Source organism: Oncorhynchus nerka, linkage group LG11 (genome assembly GCF_034236695.1).
Source record: "Oncorhynchus nerka isolate Pitt River linkage group LG11, Oner_Uvic_2.0, whole genome shotgun sequence".
In the NCBI taxonomy this organism is placed as follows: domain Eukaryota; kingdom Metazoa; phylum Chordata; class Actinopteri; order Salmoniformes; family Salmonidae; genus Oncorhynchus; species Oncorhynchus nerka.
The window spans coordinates 33,990,213-34,004,898 of NC_088406.1; the positions used below are offsets into that span (position 1 = coordinate 33,990,213).

Genomic DNA, 14,686 nt, shown 5'->3' on the forward strand with positions numbered 1-14,686 from the left:
GCACAACCCCCACCTGTGGACGTCGGGCACTCATACCACCCTCATGGAGTCTGTTTCTGACCGTTTGAGCAGACACATGCACATTTGTGGCCTGCTGGAGGTCATTCATTTTGCAGGGCTCTGACAGTGATCCTCCTGCTCCTCCTTGCACAAAGGCGGAGGTAGCGGTCCTGCTGCTGGGTTGTTGCCCTCCTACGGCCTCCTCCACGTCTCCTTATGTACTGGCCTGTCTCCTGGTAGTGCCTCCATGCTCTGGACACTACGCTGACAGACACAGCAAACCTTCTTGCCACAGCTCGCATTGATGTACCATCCTGGATGAGCTGCACTACCTGAGCCACTTGTGTGGGTTGTAGACTCCGTCTCATATTACCACTAGAGTGAAAGCACCGCCAGCATTCAAAAGTGACCAAAACATCAGCCAGGAAGCATAGGAACTGAGAAGTGGTCTGTGGTCACCACCTGCAGAACCACTCCTTTATTGGGGGTGTCTTGCTAATTGCCTATAATTTCCACCTGTTGTCTATTCCATTTGCACAACAGCATGTGGCATTTATTGTCAATCAGTGTTGCTTCCTAAGTGGACAGTTTGATTTCACAGAAGTGTGATTGACTTGGAGTTACATTGTGTTGTTTAAGTGTTCCCTTTATTTTTTTGAGCAGTGTATGTTTGGAACATCGAATCGCAATAAAATCACAGAATCGAATCACAATACATATTGGCACCTACAGTTGAAGTCAGAAGTTTACATAAATTAGTTTTGATGACTCCATCCTAAGTCTTTCAACCACTCCACAAATTTCTTGTTAACAAACTATAGTTTCGGCAAGTCGGATAGGACATCTACTTTGTGCATGACACAAGTCATTTTTCCAACAATTGTTTACAGACAGATTATTTCACTTATAATTCACTGTATCACAATTCCAGTGGGTCAGAAGTTTACATACACTAAGTTGACTGTTCCTTTAAACAGCTTGGAAAATTTCAGAAAATGATGTCATGGCTTTGAAGCTTCATCATTTGAGTCAATTGGAGGTGTACCTGTGGATGTATTTCAAGGCCTACCTTCCAACTCAGTGCCTCTATGCTTGACATCATGGGAAAAATCTAAAGAAATCAGCCAAGACCTCAGAAAAAACATTGTAGACCTCCACAAGTCTGGTTCATCCTTGGGAGCAATTTCCAAACGCCTGAAGGTACCATGTTCATCTGTACAAACAATAGTACGCAAGTACAAACACCATAGGACCACACAGCCGTCATACCGCTCGGGAAGGAGACGCGTTCTGTCTCCTAGAGATGAACGTACTTTGTTGCGAAAAGTGCAAATCAATCCCAGAACAAAGGCAAAGGACCGTGTGAAGATTCTGGAGGAAACAGGTCCAAAAGTATCTATATCCACAGTAAAACGAGTCTGACATAACCTGAAAGGCCGCTCAGCAAGGAAGAAACCACTGCTCCAAAACCGGCTTGCTCCAAAACTGTTTGGCCAAAATGACCATTGTTATGTTTGGAGGAAAAAGGGGGATGCTTGCAAGCCGAAGAACACCATCCCAACCGTGAAGCACGGGGGTGGCAGCATCATGTCGTGGGGGTGCTTTGCTGCAGGAAGGACTGGTGCACTTCACAAAATAGATGGCATCATGAGGTAGGAAAAAAAAGTAGGTAGATATATTGAAGCAACATCTCAAGACATCAGTCAGGAAGTTAAAGCTTAGTCGCAAATGGGTCTTCCAAATGGACAATGACCCCAAGCATGCTTCCAAAGTTGTGGCAAAATGGCTTAAGGACAACAAAGACAAGGTATTGGAGTGGCCATCACAAAGCCCTGACCTCAATCCTATAGAATATTTGTGGGCAGAACTGAAAAAGTGTGTGCGAGCAAGGAGACCTACAAACCTGATTCAGTTACACCAGCTCTGTCAGGAGGAATGGGCCAAAATTCACCCAACTTATTGTGGGAAGCTTGTGGAAGACTACCAGAAACGTTTGACCCAATTTAAACAATTTAAAGGCAATGCTACCAAATACTAATTGAGTGTATGTAAACTTTTGACCCACTGGGAATGTGATGAAAGAAATAAAAGCTGAAATAAATCATTATCTCCACTATTATTCTGACATTTCACGTTCCTAAAATAAAGTGGTGATCCTAACTGACCTAAAACAGGGAATCTTTACTGGGATTATATGTCAGGAATTGTGAAAAACGGAGTTTAAATGTATTTGGCTAAGGTGTATGTAAACGTCCGACTTCAACTGTAAGTATCATGATAATATTGTATAGTGAGGTCCCTGGCAATTCCCAGCCCTATTTGACTTGTGGAAATTCATCCAGTAATTTTGTAGCTGAGCTGAATGTAGAAGAGGCGTCTCATTTCAGCCTTATAACCAGTATGACTGGCTAGTGCTGCCTTTTATCCATCATGTTCTTTTTTATACCAGCGCAGAACACAGAGAGTGTGTGTTGTGTGTCTGTTGGTTGGTCAGAGAATGTGTATCGCTTGCTTGTTGGTTTGTTAGAGTGGTCGGCTGATGTATTGGATTAATATTCTCATGGTCAGATGTGGTATTTGGGAGAGGTGAGCCTTGTTCAGATCGTTCTGCCAGGGAGATATCACAAATATTGATTTAGCATTCCCTGCTATATTGTGCTGCAGACAGGCAGAGAGCAGAGCAGAGAATGAAGGGTCCTTAAGATCTGCACAGGCTTTTCAAAGGACAGCCCTAATGCATGTTCTCCATTGATCGTCTGAGTAAATGTGCTGCTGTCCATCCTCTAAAGGTCTGACAGGCCTAACAAAGCTGCAGCTAAGCACACACACTGAGCTATTGAGTACTACCCATTGCCAGGCACTTGTAGTACAAAACCTACAGTCTGTATGTGCTGCGGGTATTGATCTCGCTGCTTTATACCCTGGCTGGAGGCCATGGGGTCTGTCTATCATTCTTATGCCTCGAGTGTGTGGCTGTGTGTGTGTATAGTTGTGTGTGACTGTGTGTGTGTGGTTATGTGTGGCTGTTTGTGTGTGTGTGTCAGGGTTTCTATGACAGAAATCACATTTAGATGATGGTAATTAACATGTAATTAACAGAATCCAATTTGTAAGTCGCTCTGGATAAGAGCGTCTGCTAAATGACTTAAATGTAATGTAAATGTAAACATACAACTCATGTAATAAAGTAGCAAATAAAACTTCATTTTCAGCCTCCCGAATGGCGTAGCGGTCTAAGGCACTGCACTGCAGTGCTGCGTCACTACAGACCCTGGCCGTGACCGGGAGACCCATGATGCAGCGCACAATTGGCCCAGCGTCGTCCGGGTTAGAGGAGTTGTCCTTGTCCCGTCGCGCTCTAGTGACTCCCGCGGCGGGCCGGGCACAAGCACGCTGACACAGTCGCCAGGTGTACGGTGTTTCCGCCGACACATTGGTTGTTTCAGAGGACGCGCAGCTCTCAACCTTCACCTCTCCCAAGTCCGTACGGGAGTTTCAGCAATGGGACAAGACCTTAACTACCAATTGGATATCATGAAATTGGAGAGAAAAAGGGGTTAAAAAAACCTAGAAGGCAGCATCCCGGAGTCGCCTCTTCACTGTTGACGTTGAGACTGGGGTTTTACGGGTACTATTTAATGAAGCTGCCAGTTGAGGACTTGTGAGGCATCTTTTTCTCAAACTAGACACTCTAATGTACTTGTCCCCTTGCTCAGTTGTGCACCGGGGCCTCCCACTCCTCTTTCTGTTCTGGTTAGAACCAGTTTGAGCTTTTCTGTGAAGGGAGTAGTACATAGCATTGTACGAGATCTTCAGTTTTTTGACAATTTCTTGCATGGAATAGCCTTAATTTCTCAGAACAAGAATAGACTGACGAGTTTCAGAAGATCTTTGTTTCTGGCCATTTTGAGCCTGTAATCGAACCCACAAATCCTGATGCTCCAGATACTCAACTAGTCTAAAGAAGGCCAGTTTTATTGCTTCTTTAAATCAGCACAACCGTTTTCAGCTGTGCTAACATAATTGCAAAAGGGTTTTGTAATGATCAATTAGCCTTTTAAAATGATAAACTTGGATTAGCTAACACAACGTGACATTGGAACACAGGAGTGATGGTTGCTGATAATGGGCCTCTGTACGCCTATGTAGTTATTCCATTTAAAAATCTGCCGTTTCCAGCATCAATAGTCATTTACAACATTAGAGGTCACTATTTTGACATCCGGATGAAAAGTGTTCCCAAAGTAAACTGCCTGCTACTCAGGCCCAGAAGCTAGGATATGAATACTATTAATAGATCTGGATAGAAAACACTCTGAAGTTTCTAAAACTGTTCAAATGATATCTGTGAGTATAACAGAACTTATTTGGGCAAACTATCCAGGATTTTTTTTTCTGAGGTCACTCTCTTTTCAATGAGTTTTCAATGGGAATCTATCATTCTAAGGTACTTGCTTGCAGTTCTTATCGTTTCCACTGGATGTCAACAGTCTCTAGAAATTGGTTGATGTTTTTCCTTTGAGAAATGAACAAGTAGCCCTGTTCAGAACAAGGGTAGAGTGAAATGTACTGTTGTGGTTGAGGCGCGTGACCTGAAAGCTCGCTACACTTTGTTTTCCTCTGGTATTGAACACAGTTTATCCAGTCTTAAATTTGATCGATTATTTACGTTTAAAAATACCTGGTTCGATTTGGAAAGTTGTTTGGATCAAGTTTACAGGTAACTAATTAGATAATGTGTAGTCATGTTGCGCGAGTATTTTCTGAATCATACGTGTCAAATAAATGGACATTTTGGATATATAACGACAGAATTGATCAAACAAAAGGACCATTTGTGATGTTTAATGGACATATTGGAGTGCCAACAGAAGAAGATCTTCAAAGGTAAGGCATGCATTATATCGTTATTTCTGACTTTTGTGTTGTGCCTGGCGGGCTGAATTATGATTTTCATGTGTATGTTTGCTGGGGTGCTGTCCTCAGATAATAGCATGGTTTGCTTTCACTGTAAAGCCTTTTTGAAATCTGACACTGGATGGATTAACAAGAAGTTTGTCTTTAAACCGGTGTATAACACTTGTATGATTTATGAATTATTATTCGGAGTATTTCTGTTTTTGAAATTGGCACGCTGCTATTTCACTGTGTTGTCAAATCAATCCCGTTAACAGGATTGGCACGCGAAGGGATCACTAAGAGGTTAACAATGTCTACACTGTATTTCTGATCAATTTGATGTTATTTTAAAAAAAATGGACAAACATTTTCTAAGGGAACCCAAACTTTTGAATGGTGCCAAAAGCCAGCTAACAAAAACCCTGATGTGTGTGTGTATTTACATTTGCGCATGTTTTAGGGATGTGATTCGATTACTAATGATTACTTGCGTCATGTCTGAGTTGTGTATGAGAGTCTTTTTGTGCGTGTGTGACAGTGTGTGTGTGTGTGTGTGTGACTCACTGAGGCAGCTGTGGCCGTAGTGCACCATGAAGTCTGCCCCCAGGGCGCGGGCCGTGAAGTCGTCCACGCAGCAGGCTCCGTACGTCACATCACCCATCACAATGGTGTCTGCCTCTGTGAACCTGGGACACACACACACACACACACATGACCAAAACCACTCCTCTGACCGCACATGAAAACAAATAGAACTATCCCCCTGTCATTGGACAACCACGCACACACAATCTCCAATCAGCTCAGTCTATTAGCCCCACTGATCTCCCCTCTTACCATGGCGATCGATACCCAACCTGGCTCCAGCACAGTGGCATCTTGATAGGGTCAGCAGGATCAATCCCCAGTCTCACCATGTTACCATGTACTGGCTGTCTCTGACTGGGACAAGTCATTAAGTAGATCAATCCCCAGTCTCAGCATGTTACCATGTACTGGCTGTCTCTGACTGGGACAAGTCATTAAGTAGATCAATCCCCAGTCTCAGCATGTTACCATGTACTGGCTGTCTCTGACTGGGACAAGTCATTAAGTAGATCAATCCCCAGTCTCAGCATGTTACCATGTACTGGATGTCTCTGACTGGGACAAGTCATTAATAAATCCTGTAAGGGCTAGGCTGAATACTGCCCCCTTTGGAGGAATTGCGTGCCCATAGTAAACAGAAAAAAAATCTGTCCAAAATTGCTAATATATGCATATAATAACTATTATTGAATAGAAAACACTCTAAAGCTTCTAAAACCGTTCAAATTATGTCTGTATGTAAAGCAGAACTCTCAGGGCAGCCATTCTCCCAAACTCTCTCTTGTCATCAGAAAAGTTGGGCCAACTTTGACGTCATCGCCCCCACCCTTCCCAACCAGCTACGGATCTGGGAACAGTTTCTATCTCTTCAGTGCGATGTCTCCTTTCAATGGGGCGTTTCATTGTGAAGATCGCGCGCTCCCTCACCCTTTGGCGGGCTCAAACCTTCGGGTCACGCGGAAATACAGGTACTCTCATGCGCGCGTCGCGTCTGGAGCTCTCTTTGTTCCAGGATTCACCAAACGATGTCAGTTTGTCTGTTCGAGCTAAGAATTGTTTTGCACGTTTAGAACATCCTAAAGCTTGATTCTGCACTTAGTTTGACCAGTTTAGTCGACATATAATATGTAATTTTGAAGTTTTGATGCGCATCCACTAGAATTTTGGCTGCATTTCAGCCGGAATTTGTCGCGTTTGATAACCCAAAGACACAGACTTGAAAACCAAACGCAGTTTTTGGTAAGTATGACTCCTTCCACGGCTTCTGATCGAAGAACATCAAAGGTAAGGGAATATTTATGTGGTAATTTTGTGTTTCTGTGGACTCCAACATAGAGGAGACATATTGCTAATGTCTGAGCGCCGTCTCATATTATTGCCTAGTGAACGAATTCTGTAACGTTAAAAATAAATGTAACACAGCGGTTGCATTAAGAAGAAGTGTATCTTTGTAACTATATGTAGAACATGTATATTTAGTCAAAGTTTATGATGTGTATTGCTTGTTATCTGACGTTATCTGGCGGAGCTATCATCATTTCTCCGGACATTTGAGTAGCATTTTTTGAACATGGCGTCATTGTAAACAGAGATTTATGGATATGAATAGCATATTATTGAAAAAAACAAATGTACTGTGTAACATGTCCTATTACTGTCATCTGATGAAGATTTTCAAAAGGTTAGTGAATTATTTTTCTTTTAATCCTGCGGTTGTTGATTGCATCTTTTGTTCAACATGGCTATTCAAATTAGCTGTGTCTTTGGTGGTGGTTTGACATAAATATGTGCTATGTTTTCGCCGTAAAACATTTTAGAAATCTCACTTGCTGGCTAGATGAACAAGGTGTTTATCTTTCATTTGAGCTATTGGACTTGTTAATGTGTGGAGGTTAAATATTTCTAAGAATATTTTTGCATTCCCTGCGCCACCGTTCCAGCTGAACGGGGGAGGTGGCGTTCCCCTAGGGGAACCCCTCGCGTTAAGAACCCCTCGCGTTCAATCCCCAGTCTCAGCATGTTACATTGTACTGGCTGTCTCTGACTGGGACAAGTAATTAAGTAGATCAATCCCCAGTCTCAGCATTTTACCATGTACTGGCTGTCTCTGACTGGGACAAGTCAAGTAGAGGGACTAAGAGTGACATGTCACTCAGATAATGCTTTTCCATCCCTTTATGATTGACATGCCAAACATCAACAGGGCCTATAGAGCAGTCAGGTTGGTGGTCCATGAACAGGAGTCAATCATCATTGAACAACAGAGCTACAGTCAGTCAGTCTGCATCAACAGATGAGATATATTAGAGGGTCAGGATAAAGAGACTAGTTGATAATCTGATTAGTGGGGGGTAGGGGTAAGTAAGGACACTATTTTGTTTTATAGAACATGGATTTATAGATAGCACATCTGGATGGAAACTGCAGAGGCAGGGTCAATTACAGATGATCTGTCCATCTGTGGCCTTAGCATAAAATACTATCAACTGCCCTATCCACATTACATACACCTACTACGGAAGGCCTTTTCTATTGAAAAAGCCACAAAGCCATACCAGTTTTTTGTTTTATTTTGCTCTAATAAATTAAAGCAACAAATTAATTCATTCTGTATCTCATCATCCCTTCCGGGGGATGAAAACACTGACTAAAATGAGTGAATGCTGAAAGCTAAGAAAGAGAAGTGTGTGAGTAGATAAAGGACAGAGAGAGGAAAGAGAGGTGTGAATGGATAAAGGACAGAGAGAGGAAAGGGAGGTATGAATGGATAAAGGACAGAGAGGAAAGAGAGGTGTGAATGGATAAAGGACAGAGAGAGGAAAGGGAGGTGTGAATGGATAAAGGACAGAGAGAGGAAAGAGAGGTGTGAATGGATAAAGCACAGAGAGAGGAAATAGGTGTGAATGGATAAAGGACAGAGAGAGGAAAGAGAGGTGTGAATGGATAAAGGACAGAGAGAGGAAAGAGAGGTGTGAATGGATAAAGGACAGAGAGAGGAAAGAGAGGTGTGAATGGATAAAGGACAGAGAGAGGAAAGAGAGGTGTGAATGGATAAAGGACAGAGAGAGGAAAGAGAGGTGTGAATGGATAAAGGACAGAGAGAGGAAAGAGAGGTGTGAATGGATAAAGGACAGAGAGAGGAAAGGGAGGTGTGAATGGATAAAGGACAGAGAGAGGAAAGGGAGGTGTGAATGGATAAAGGACAGAGAGAGGAAAGAGAGGTGTGAATGGATAAAGCACAGAGAGAGGAGAGAGGTGTGAATGGATAAAGGACAGAGAGAGGAAATAGGTGTGAATGGATAAAGGACAGAGAGAGGAAAGAGAGGTGTGAATGGATAAAGGACAGAGAGAGGAAAGAGAGGTGTGAATGGATAAAGGACAGAGAGAGGAAAGAGAAATGGATAAAGGACAGAGAGAGGAAAGAGAGGTGTGAATGGATAAAGGACAGAGAGAGGAAAGAGAGGTGTGAATGGATAAAGGACAGAGAGAGGAAAGAGAGGTGTGAATGGATAAAGGACAGAGAGAGGAAAGAGAGGTGTGAATGGATAAAGGACAGAGAGAGGAAAGAGAGGTGTGAATGGATAAAGGACAGAGAGAGGAAAGAGAGGTGTGAATGGATAAAGGACAGAGAGAGGAAAGAGAAGTGTGAATGGATAAAGGACAGAGGGGAAAGAGAGGTGTGAATGGATAAAGGAAAGAGGGGAAAGAGAGGTGTGAATGGATAAAGGACAGAGGGGAAAGAGAGGTGTGAATGGATAAAGGACAGAGAGAGGAAAGAGAGGTGTGAATGGATAAAGGACAGAGAGAGGAAAGAGAAGTGTGAATGGATAAAGGACAGAGAGAGGAAAGAGAGGTGTGAATGGATAAAGGACAGAGAGAGGAAAGAGAGGTGTGAATGGATAAAGAACAGAGAGAGGAAAGAGAGGTGTGAATGGATAAAGGACAGAGAGAGGAAAGAGAGGTGTGAATGGATAGAGTGGGGAAAGAGAGGTGTGAATGGATAAAGGACAGAAGGGAAAGAGAGGTGTGAATGGATAAAGGACAGAGAGAGGAAAGAGGTGTGCATGGATAAAGTACAGAGAGAGGAAAGAGGTGTGAATGGATAAAGGACAGAGAGAGGAAAGAGAGGTGTGACTGGATAAAGGACAGAAGGGAAAGAGAGGTGTGAATGGATAAAGGACAGAGAGGAAAGAGAGGTGTGAATGGATAAAATGCAGAACAGGAAAGAGAGGTATGAATGGATAAAATGCAGAACAGGAAAGAGAGGTGTGAATGGATAAAGGACAGAAGGGAAAGAGGTGTGAATGGATAAAGGACAGAGAGAGGAAAGAGAGGTATGAATGGATAAAATGCAGAACAGGAAAGAGAGGTATGAATGGATAAAATGCAGAACAGGAAAGAGAGGTATGAATGGATAAAATGCAGAACAGGAAAGAGAGGTGTGAATGGATAAAGGACAGAGAGAGGAAAGAGAGGTATGAATGGATAAAATGCAGAACAGGAAAGAGAGGTATGAATGGATAAAATGCAGAACAGGAAAGAGAGGTATGAATGGATAAAATGCAGAACAGGAAAGAGAGGTATGAATGGTTAAAATGCAGAACAGGAAAGAGAGGTATGAATGGTTAAAATGCAGAACAGGAAAGAGAGCAGTGGAGATGAGGAGATAGAGGGGGGGGGGGTGTTAGAGGGGAGTGAGATGTTTTTGTAGCTGCTGTGGTTTAGTGGCTGTGTTTTGACATATTCAGGCTAGCCAGGAAAGGTAGAAATAATAGTGAGAATAAAGGGGAAAACAGGAGACTGAAACAGACCGTGTAGCCTACCCACCAACCCAGTCTGACTAACAACAGCTGGCTGTCTACTGCTGCCCAGTCAATGAACCCTTAGATACTGTACACTGGCTACAGAGGCCACTTCCTCTCTCACTCTCCCTTTTTTAAATTCATCTTCCACTGGATTTCATTGTACCTTCAACCTTTAGCTTGATAAGAGGTAGTTCAAAGTTCAGACTCTCCTTTCTCGCCTCTGTTTTCATCTCTCCATCTGTTTACACCTCTCTCTCCTCTAACCCCTCTCTCTCCATCTGTTTACACCTCTCTCTCCTCTAACCCCTCTCTCCATCTGTTTACACCTCTCTCCTCTAACCCCTCTCTCTCCATATGTTTAAACCTCTCTCCTCTAACCCCTCTCTCTCCATCTGTTTATACACCTCTCTCTCCTCTAACCCCTCTCTCTCCATCTGTTTACACCTCTCATCTAACCCCTCTCTCCATCTGTTTACACCTCTCTCCTCTAAACCCTCTCTCTCCATCTGTTTACACCTCTCTCTCCATCTGTTTACACCTCTCTCCTCTAACCCCTCTCTCTCCATCTGTTTACACCTCTCTCCATCTGTTTAGACCTCTCTCCTCTAACCCCTCTCTCTCCATCTGTTTACACCTCTCTCCTCTAACCCCTCTCTCTCCATCTGTTTACACCTCTCTCTCCATCTGTTTACACCTCTCTCTCCTCTAACCCCTCTCTCTCCATCTGTTTACACCTCTCCTCTAACCCCTCTCTTTCCATCTGTTTACACCTCTCTCTCCATCTGTTTACACCTCTCTCTCCTCTAACCCCTCTCTTTCCATCTGTTTACACCTCTCCTCTAACCCCTCTCTCTCCATCTGTTTACACCTCTCTCCTCTAACCCCTCTCTCTCCATCTGTTTACACCTCTCTCCATCTGTTTACACCTCTCTCCTCTAACCCCTCTCTCTCCATCTGTTTACACCTCTCTCCTCTAACCCCTCTCTTTCCATCTGTTAACACCCCTCACTCCATCTGTTTACACCTCTCTCCTCTAACCCCTCTCTTTCCATCTGTTTACACCTCTCTCTCCTCTAACCCCTCTCTCTCCATCTGTTTACACCTCTCTCCTCTAACCCCCCTCTCTCCATCTGTTTACACCTCTCTCCATCTGTTTACACCTCTCTCCTCTAACCCCTCTCTTTCCATCTGTTTACACCTCTCTCTCCATCTGTTTACACCTCTCTCTCCTCTAACCCCTCTCTCTCCATCTGTTTACACCTCTCTCCATCTGTTTACACCTCTCTCCTCTAACCCCTCTCTCTCCATCTGTTTACACCTCTCTCCTCTAACCCCTCTCTCTCCATCTGTTTACACCTCTCTCCTCTAACCCCTCTCTTTCCATCTGTTTACACCTCTCTCTCCATCTGTTTACCCCTCTCTCTCCTCTAACCCCTCTCTCTCCATCTGTTTACCCCTCTCTCTCCATCTGTTTACACCTCTCTCCTCTACCCCCTCTCTCTCCATCTGTTTACACCTCTCTCCTCTAACCCATCTCTCTCCATCTGTTTACACCTCTCTCCTCTACCCCCTCTCTCTCCATCTTTTTACACCTCTCTCCTCTAACTCCCCTCTCTCCATCTGTTTACACCTCTCTCATCTAACCCCTCTCTCTCCTCTACCCCCTCTCCATCTGTTTACATCTCTCTCCTCTAACCCCCCTCTCTCCATCTGTTTACACCTCTCTCTCCATCTGTTTACACCTCTCTCATCTAACCCCTCTCTTTCCATCTGTTTACACCTCTCTCTCCATCTGTTTACACCTCTCTCCTCTAACCCCCCTCTCTCCATCTGTTTACACCTCTCTCTCCATCTGTTTACACCTCTCTCTCCATCTGTTTACACCTCTCTCATCTACCCCCTCTCTCTCCATCTGTTTACACCTCTCTCCTCTAACCCCCCTCTCTCCATCTGTTTACACCTCTCTCTCCATCTGTTTACACCTCTCTCTCCTCTAACCCCTCTCTCTCCATCTGTTTACACCTCTCTCCTCTAACCCCTCTCTTTCCATCTGTTTACACCTCTCTCTCCATCTGTTTACACCTCTCTCTCCTCTAACCCCTCTCTCTCCATCTGTTTACACCTCTCCTCTAACACCTCTCTCTCCATCTGTTTACACCTCTCTCCATCTGTTTACACCGCTCTCCTCTAACCCCTCTCTCTCCATCTGTTTACACCTCTCTCCTCTAACCCCTCTCTCCACATCTGTTTACACCTCTCTCATCTAACCCCTCTCTCCTCTACCCCCTCTCTCTCCATCTGTTTACACCTCTCTCCTCTAACCCCCCTCTCTCCATCTGTTTACACCTCTCTCTCCTCTAACCCCTCTCTCCATCTGTTTACACCTCTCTCTCCGCTAACCCCTCTCTCTCCATCTGTTTACACCTCTCTCCATCTGTTTACACCTCTCTCCTCTAACCCCTCTCTCTCCATCTGTTTACACCTCTCCTCTAACCCCTCTCTCTCCATCTGTTTACACCTCTCACCTCTAACCCCTCTCTTTCCATCTGTTTACACCTCTCTCTCCATCTGTTTACCCCTCTCTCTCCTCTAACCCCTCTCTCTCCATCTGTTTACCCCTCTCTCTCCATCTGTTTACACCTCTCACTCCATCTGTTTACACCTCTCTCCTCTACCCCCTCTCTCTCCATCTGTTTACACCTCTCTCCTCTAACCCATCTCTCTCCATCTGTTTACACCTCTCTCCTCTACCCCCTCTCTCTCCATCTTTTTACACCTCTCTCCTCTAACTCCCCTCTCTCCATCTGTTTACACCTCTCTCCTCTAACCCCTCTCTCTCCATCTGTTTACACCTCTCTCTCCATCTGTTTACACCTCTCTCCTCTAACCCCCCTCTCTCCATCTGTTTACACCTCTCTCCTCTAACCCCCCTCTCTCCATCTGTTTACACCTCTCTCTCCATCTGTTTACACCTCTCTCTCCTCTAACCCCTCTCTCTCCATCTGTTTACACCTCTCCTCTAACACCTCTCTCTCCATCTGTTTACACCTCTCTCCTCTACCCCTCTCCATCTGTTTACACCTCTCTCCTCTAACCCATCTCTCTCCATCTGTTTACACCTCTCTCCTCTACCCCCTCTCTCTCCATCTTTTTACACCTCTCTCCTCTAACTCCCCTCTCTCCATCTGTTTACACCTCTCTCATCTAACCCCCTCTCTCCATCTGTTTACACCTCTCTCATCTAACCCCTTTCCATCTGTTTACACCTCTCTCTCCATCTGTTTACACCTCTCTCCATCTGTTTACACCTCTCTCATCTACCCCTCTCTCCATCTGTTTACACCTCTCTCCTCTAACCCCCTCTCTCCATCTGTTTACACCTCTCTCTCCATCTGTTTACACCTCTCTCTCCTCTAACCCCTCTCTCTCCATCTGTTTACACCTCTCTCCTCTAACCCCTCTCTTTCCATCTGTTTACACCTCTATCTCCATCTGTTTACACCTCTCTCTCCTCTAACCCCTATCTCTCCATCTGTTTACATATCTCCTCTAACACCTCTCTCTCCATCTGTTTACACCTCTCTCCATCTGTTTACACCTCTCTCTCCTCTAACCCCTCTCTTCCATCTGTTTACACCTCTCCCTCTAACCCTCTCTCTCCATCTGTTTACACCTCTCTCTCATCTGTTTACACCTATCTCCTCTAACCCCTCTCTCTCCATCTGTTTACACCTCTCTCCTCTAACCCCTCTCACTCCATCTGTTTACACCTCTCACTCCATCTGTTTACACCTCTCTCTTCTCTAACCCCTCTCTCTCCATCTGTTTACACCTCTCTCCTCTAACCCCTCTCTCCATCTGTTTACACCTCTCTCCTCTAACCCCTCTCTTTCCATCTGTTTACACCTCTCTCTCCATCTGTTTACACCTCTCTCTCCTCTAACCCCTCTCTCTCCATCTGTTTACATATCTCCTCTAACACCTCTCTCTCCATCTGTTTACACCTCTCTCCATCTGTTTACACCTCTCTCCTCTAACCCCTCTCTTTCCATCTGTTTACACCTCTCTCCTCTAACCCCTCTCTCTCCATCTGTTTACACCTCTCTCTCCATCTGTTTACACCTATCTCCTCTAACCCCTCTCTCTCCATCTGTTTACACCTCTCTCCTCTAACCCCTCTCACTCCATCTGTTTACACCTCTCACTCCATCTGTTTACACCTCTCTCTTCTCTAACCCCTCTCTCTCCATCTGTTTACACCTCTCTCCTCTAACCCCTCTCTCCATCTGTTTACACCTCTCTCCTCTAACCCCTCTCTTTCCATCTGTTTACACCTCTCTCTCCATCTGTTTACACCGCTCTCTCCTCTAACCCCTCTCTCTCCATCTGTTTAC

General features: G+C 44.5%; 1 protein-coding gene across 1 annotated transcript in view; it reads right to left on the reverse strand.

The window, feature by feature from the left end:
• Positions 1-14,686, reverse strand: part of LOC115123823 (2-(3-amino-3-carboxypropyl)histidine synthase subunit 1) — a 120,839-nt gene that overhangs the window by 55,405 nt on the left and 50,748 nt on the right. Inside the window, exon 4 of the mRNA XM_065024444.1 lies at positions 5,464-5,585. Within this exon, the coding sequence (XP_064880516.1) occupies positions 5,464-5,585 (122 nt within the window). The remainder of the gene's footprint in view (positions 1-5,463; positions 5,586-14,686) is intronic.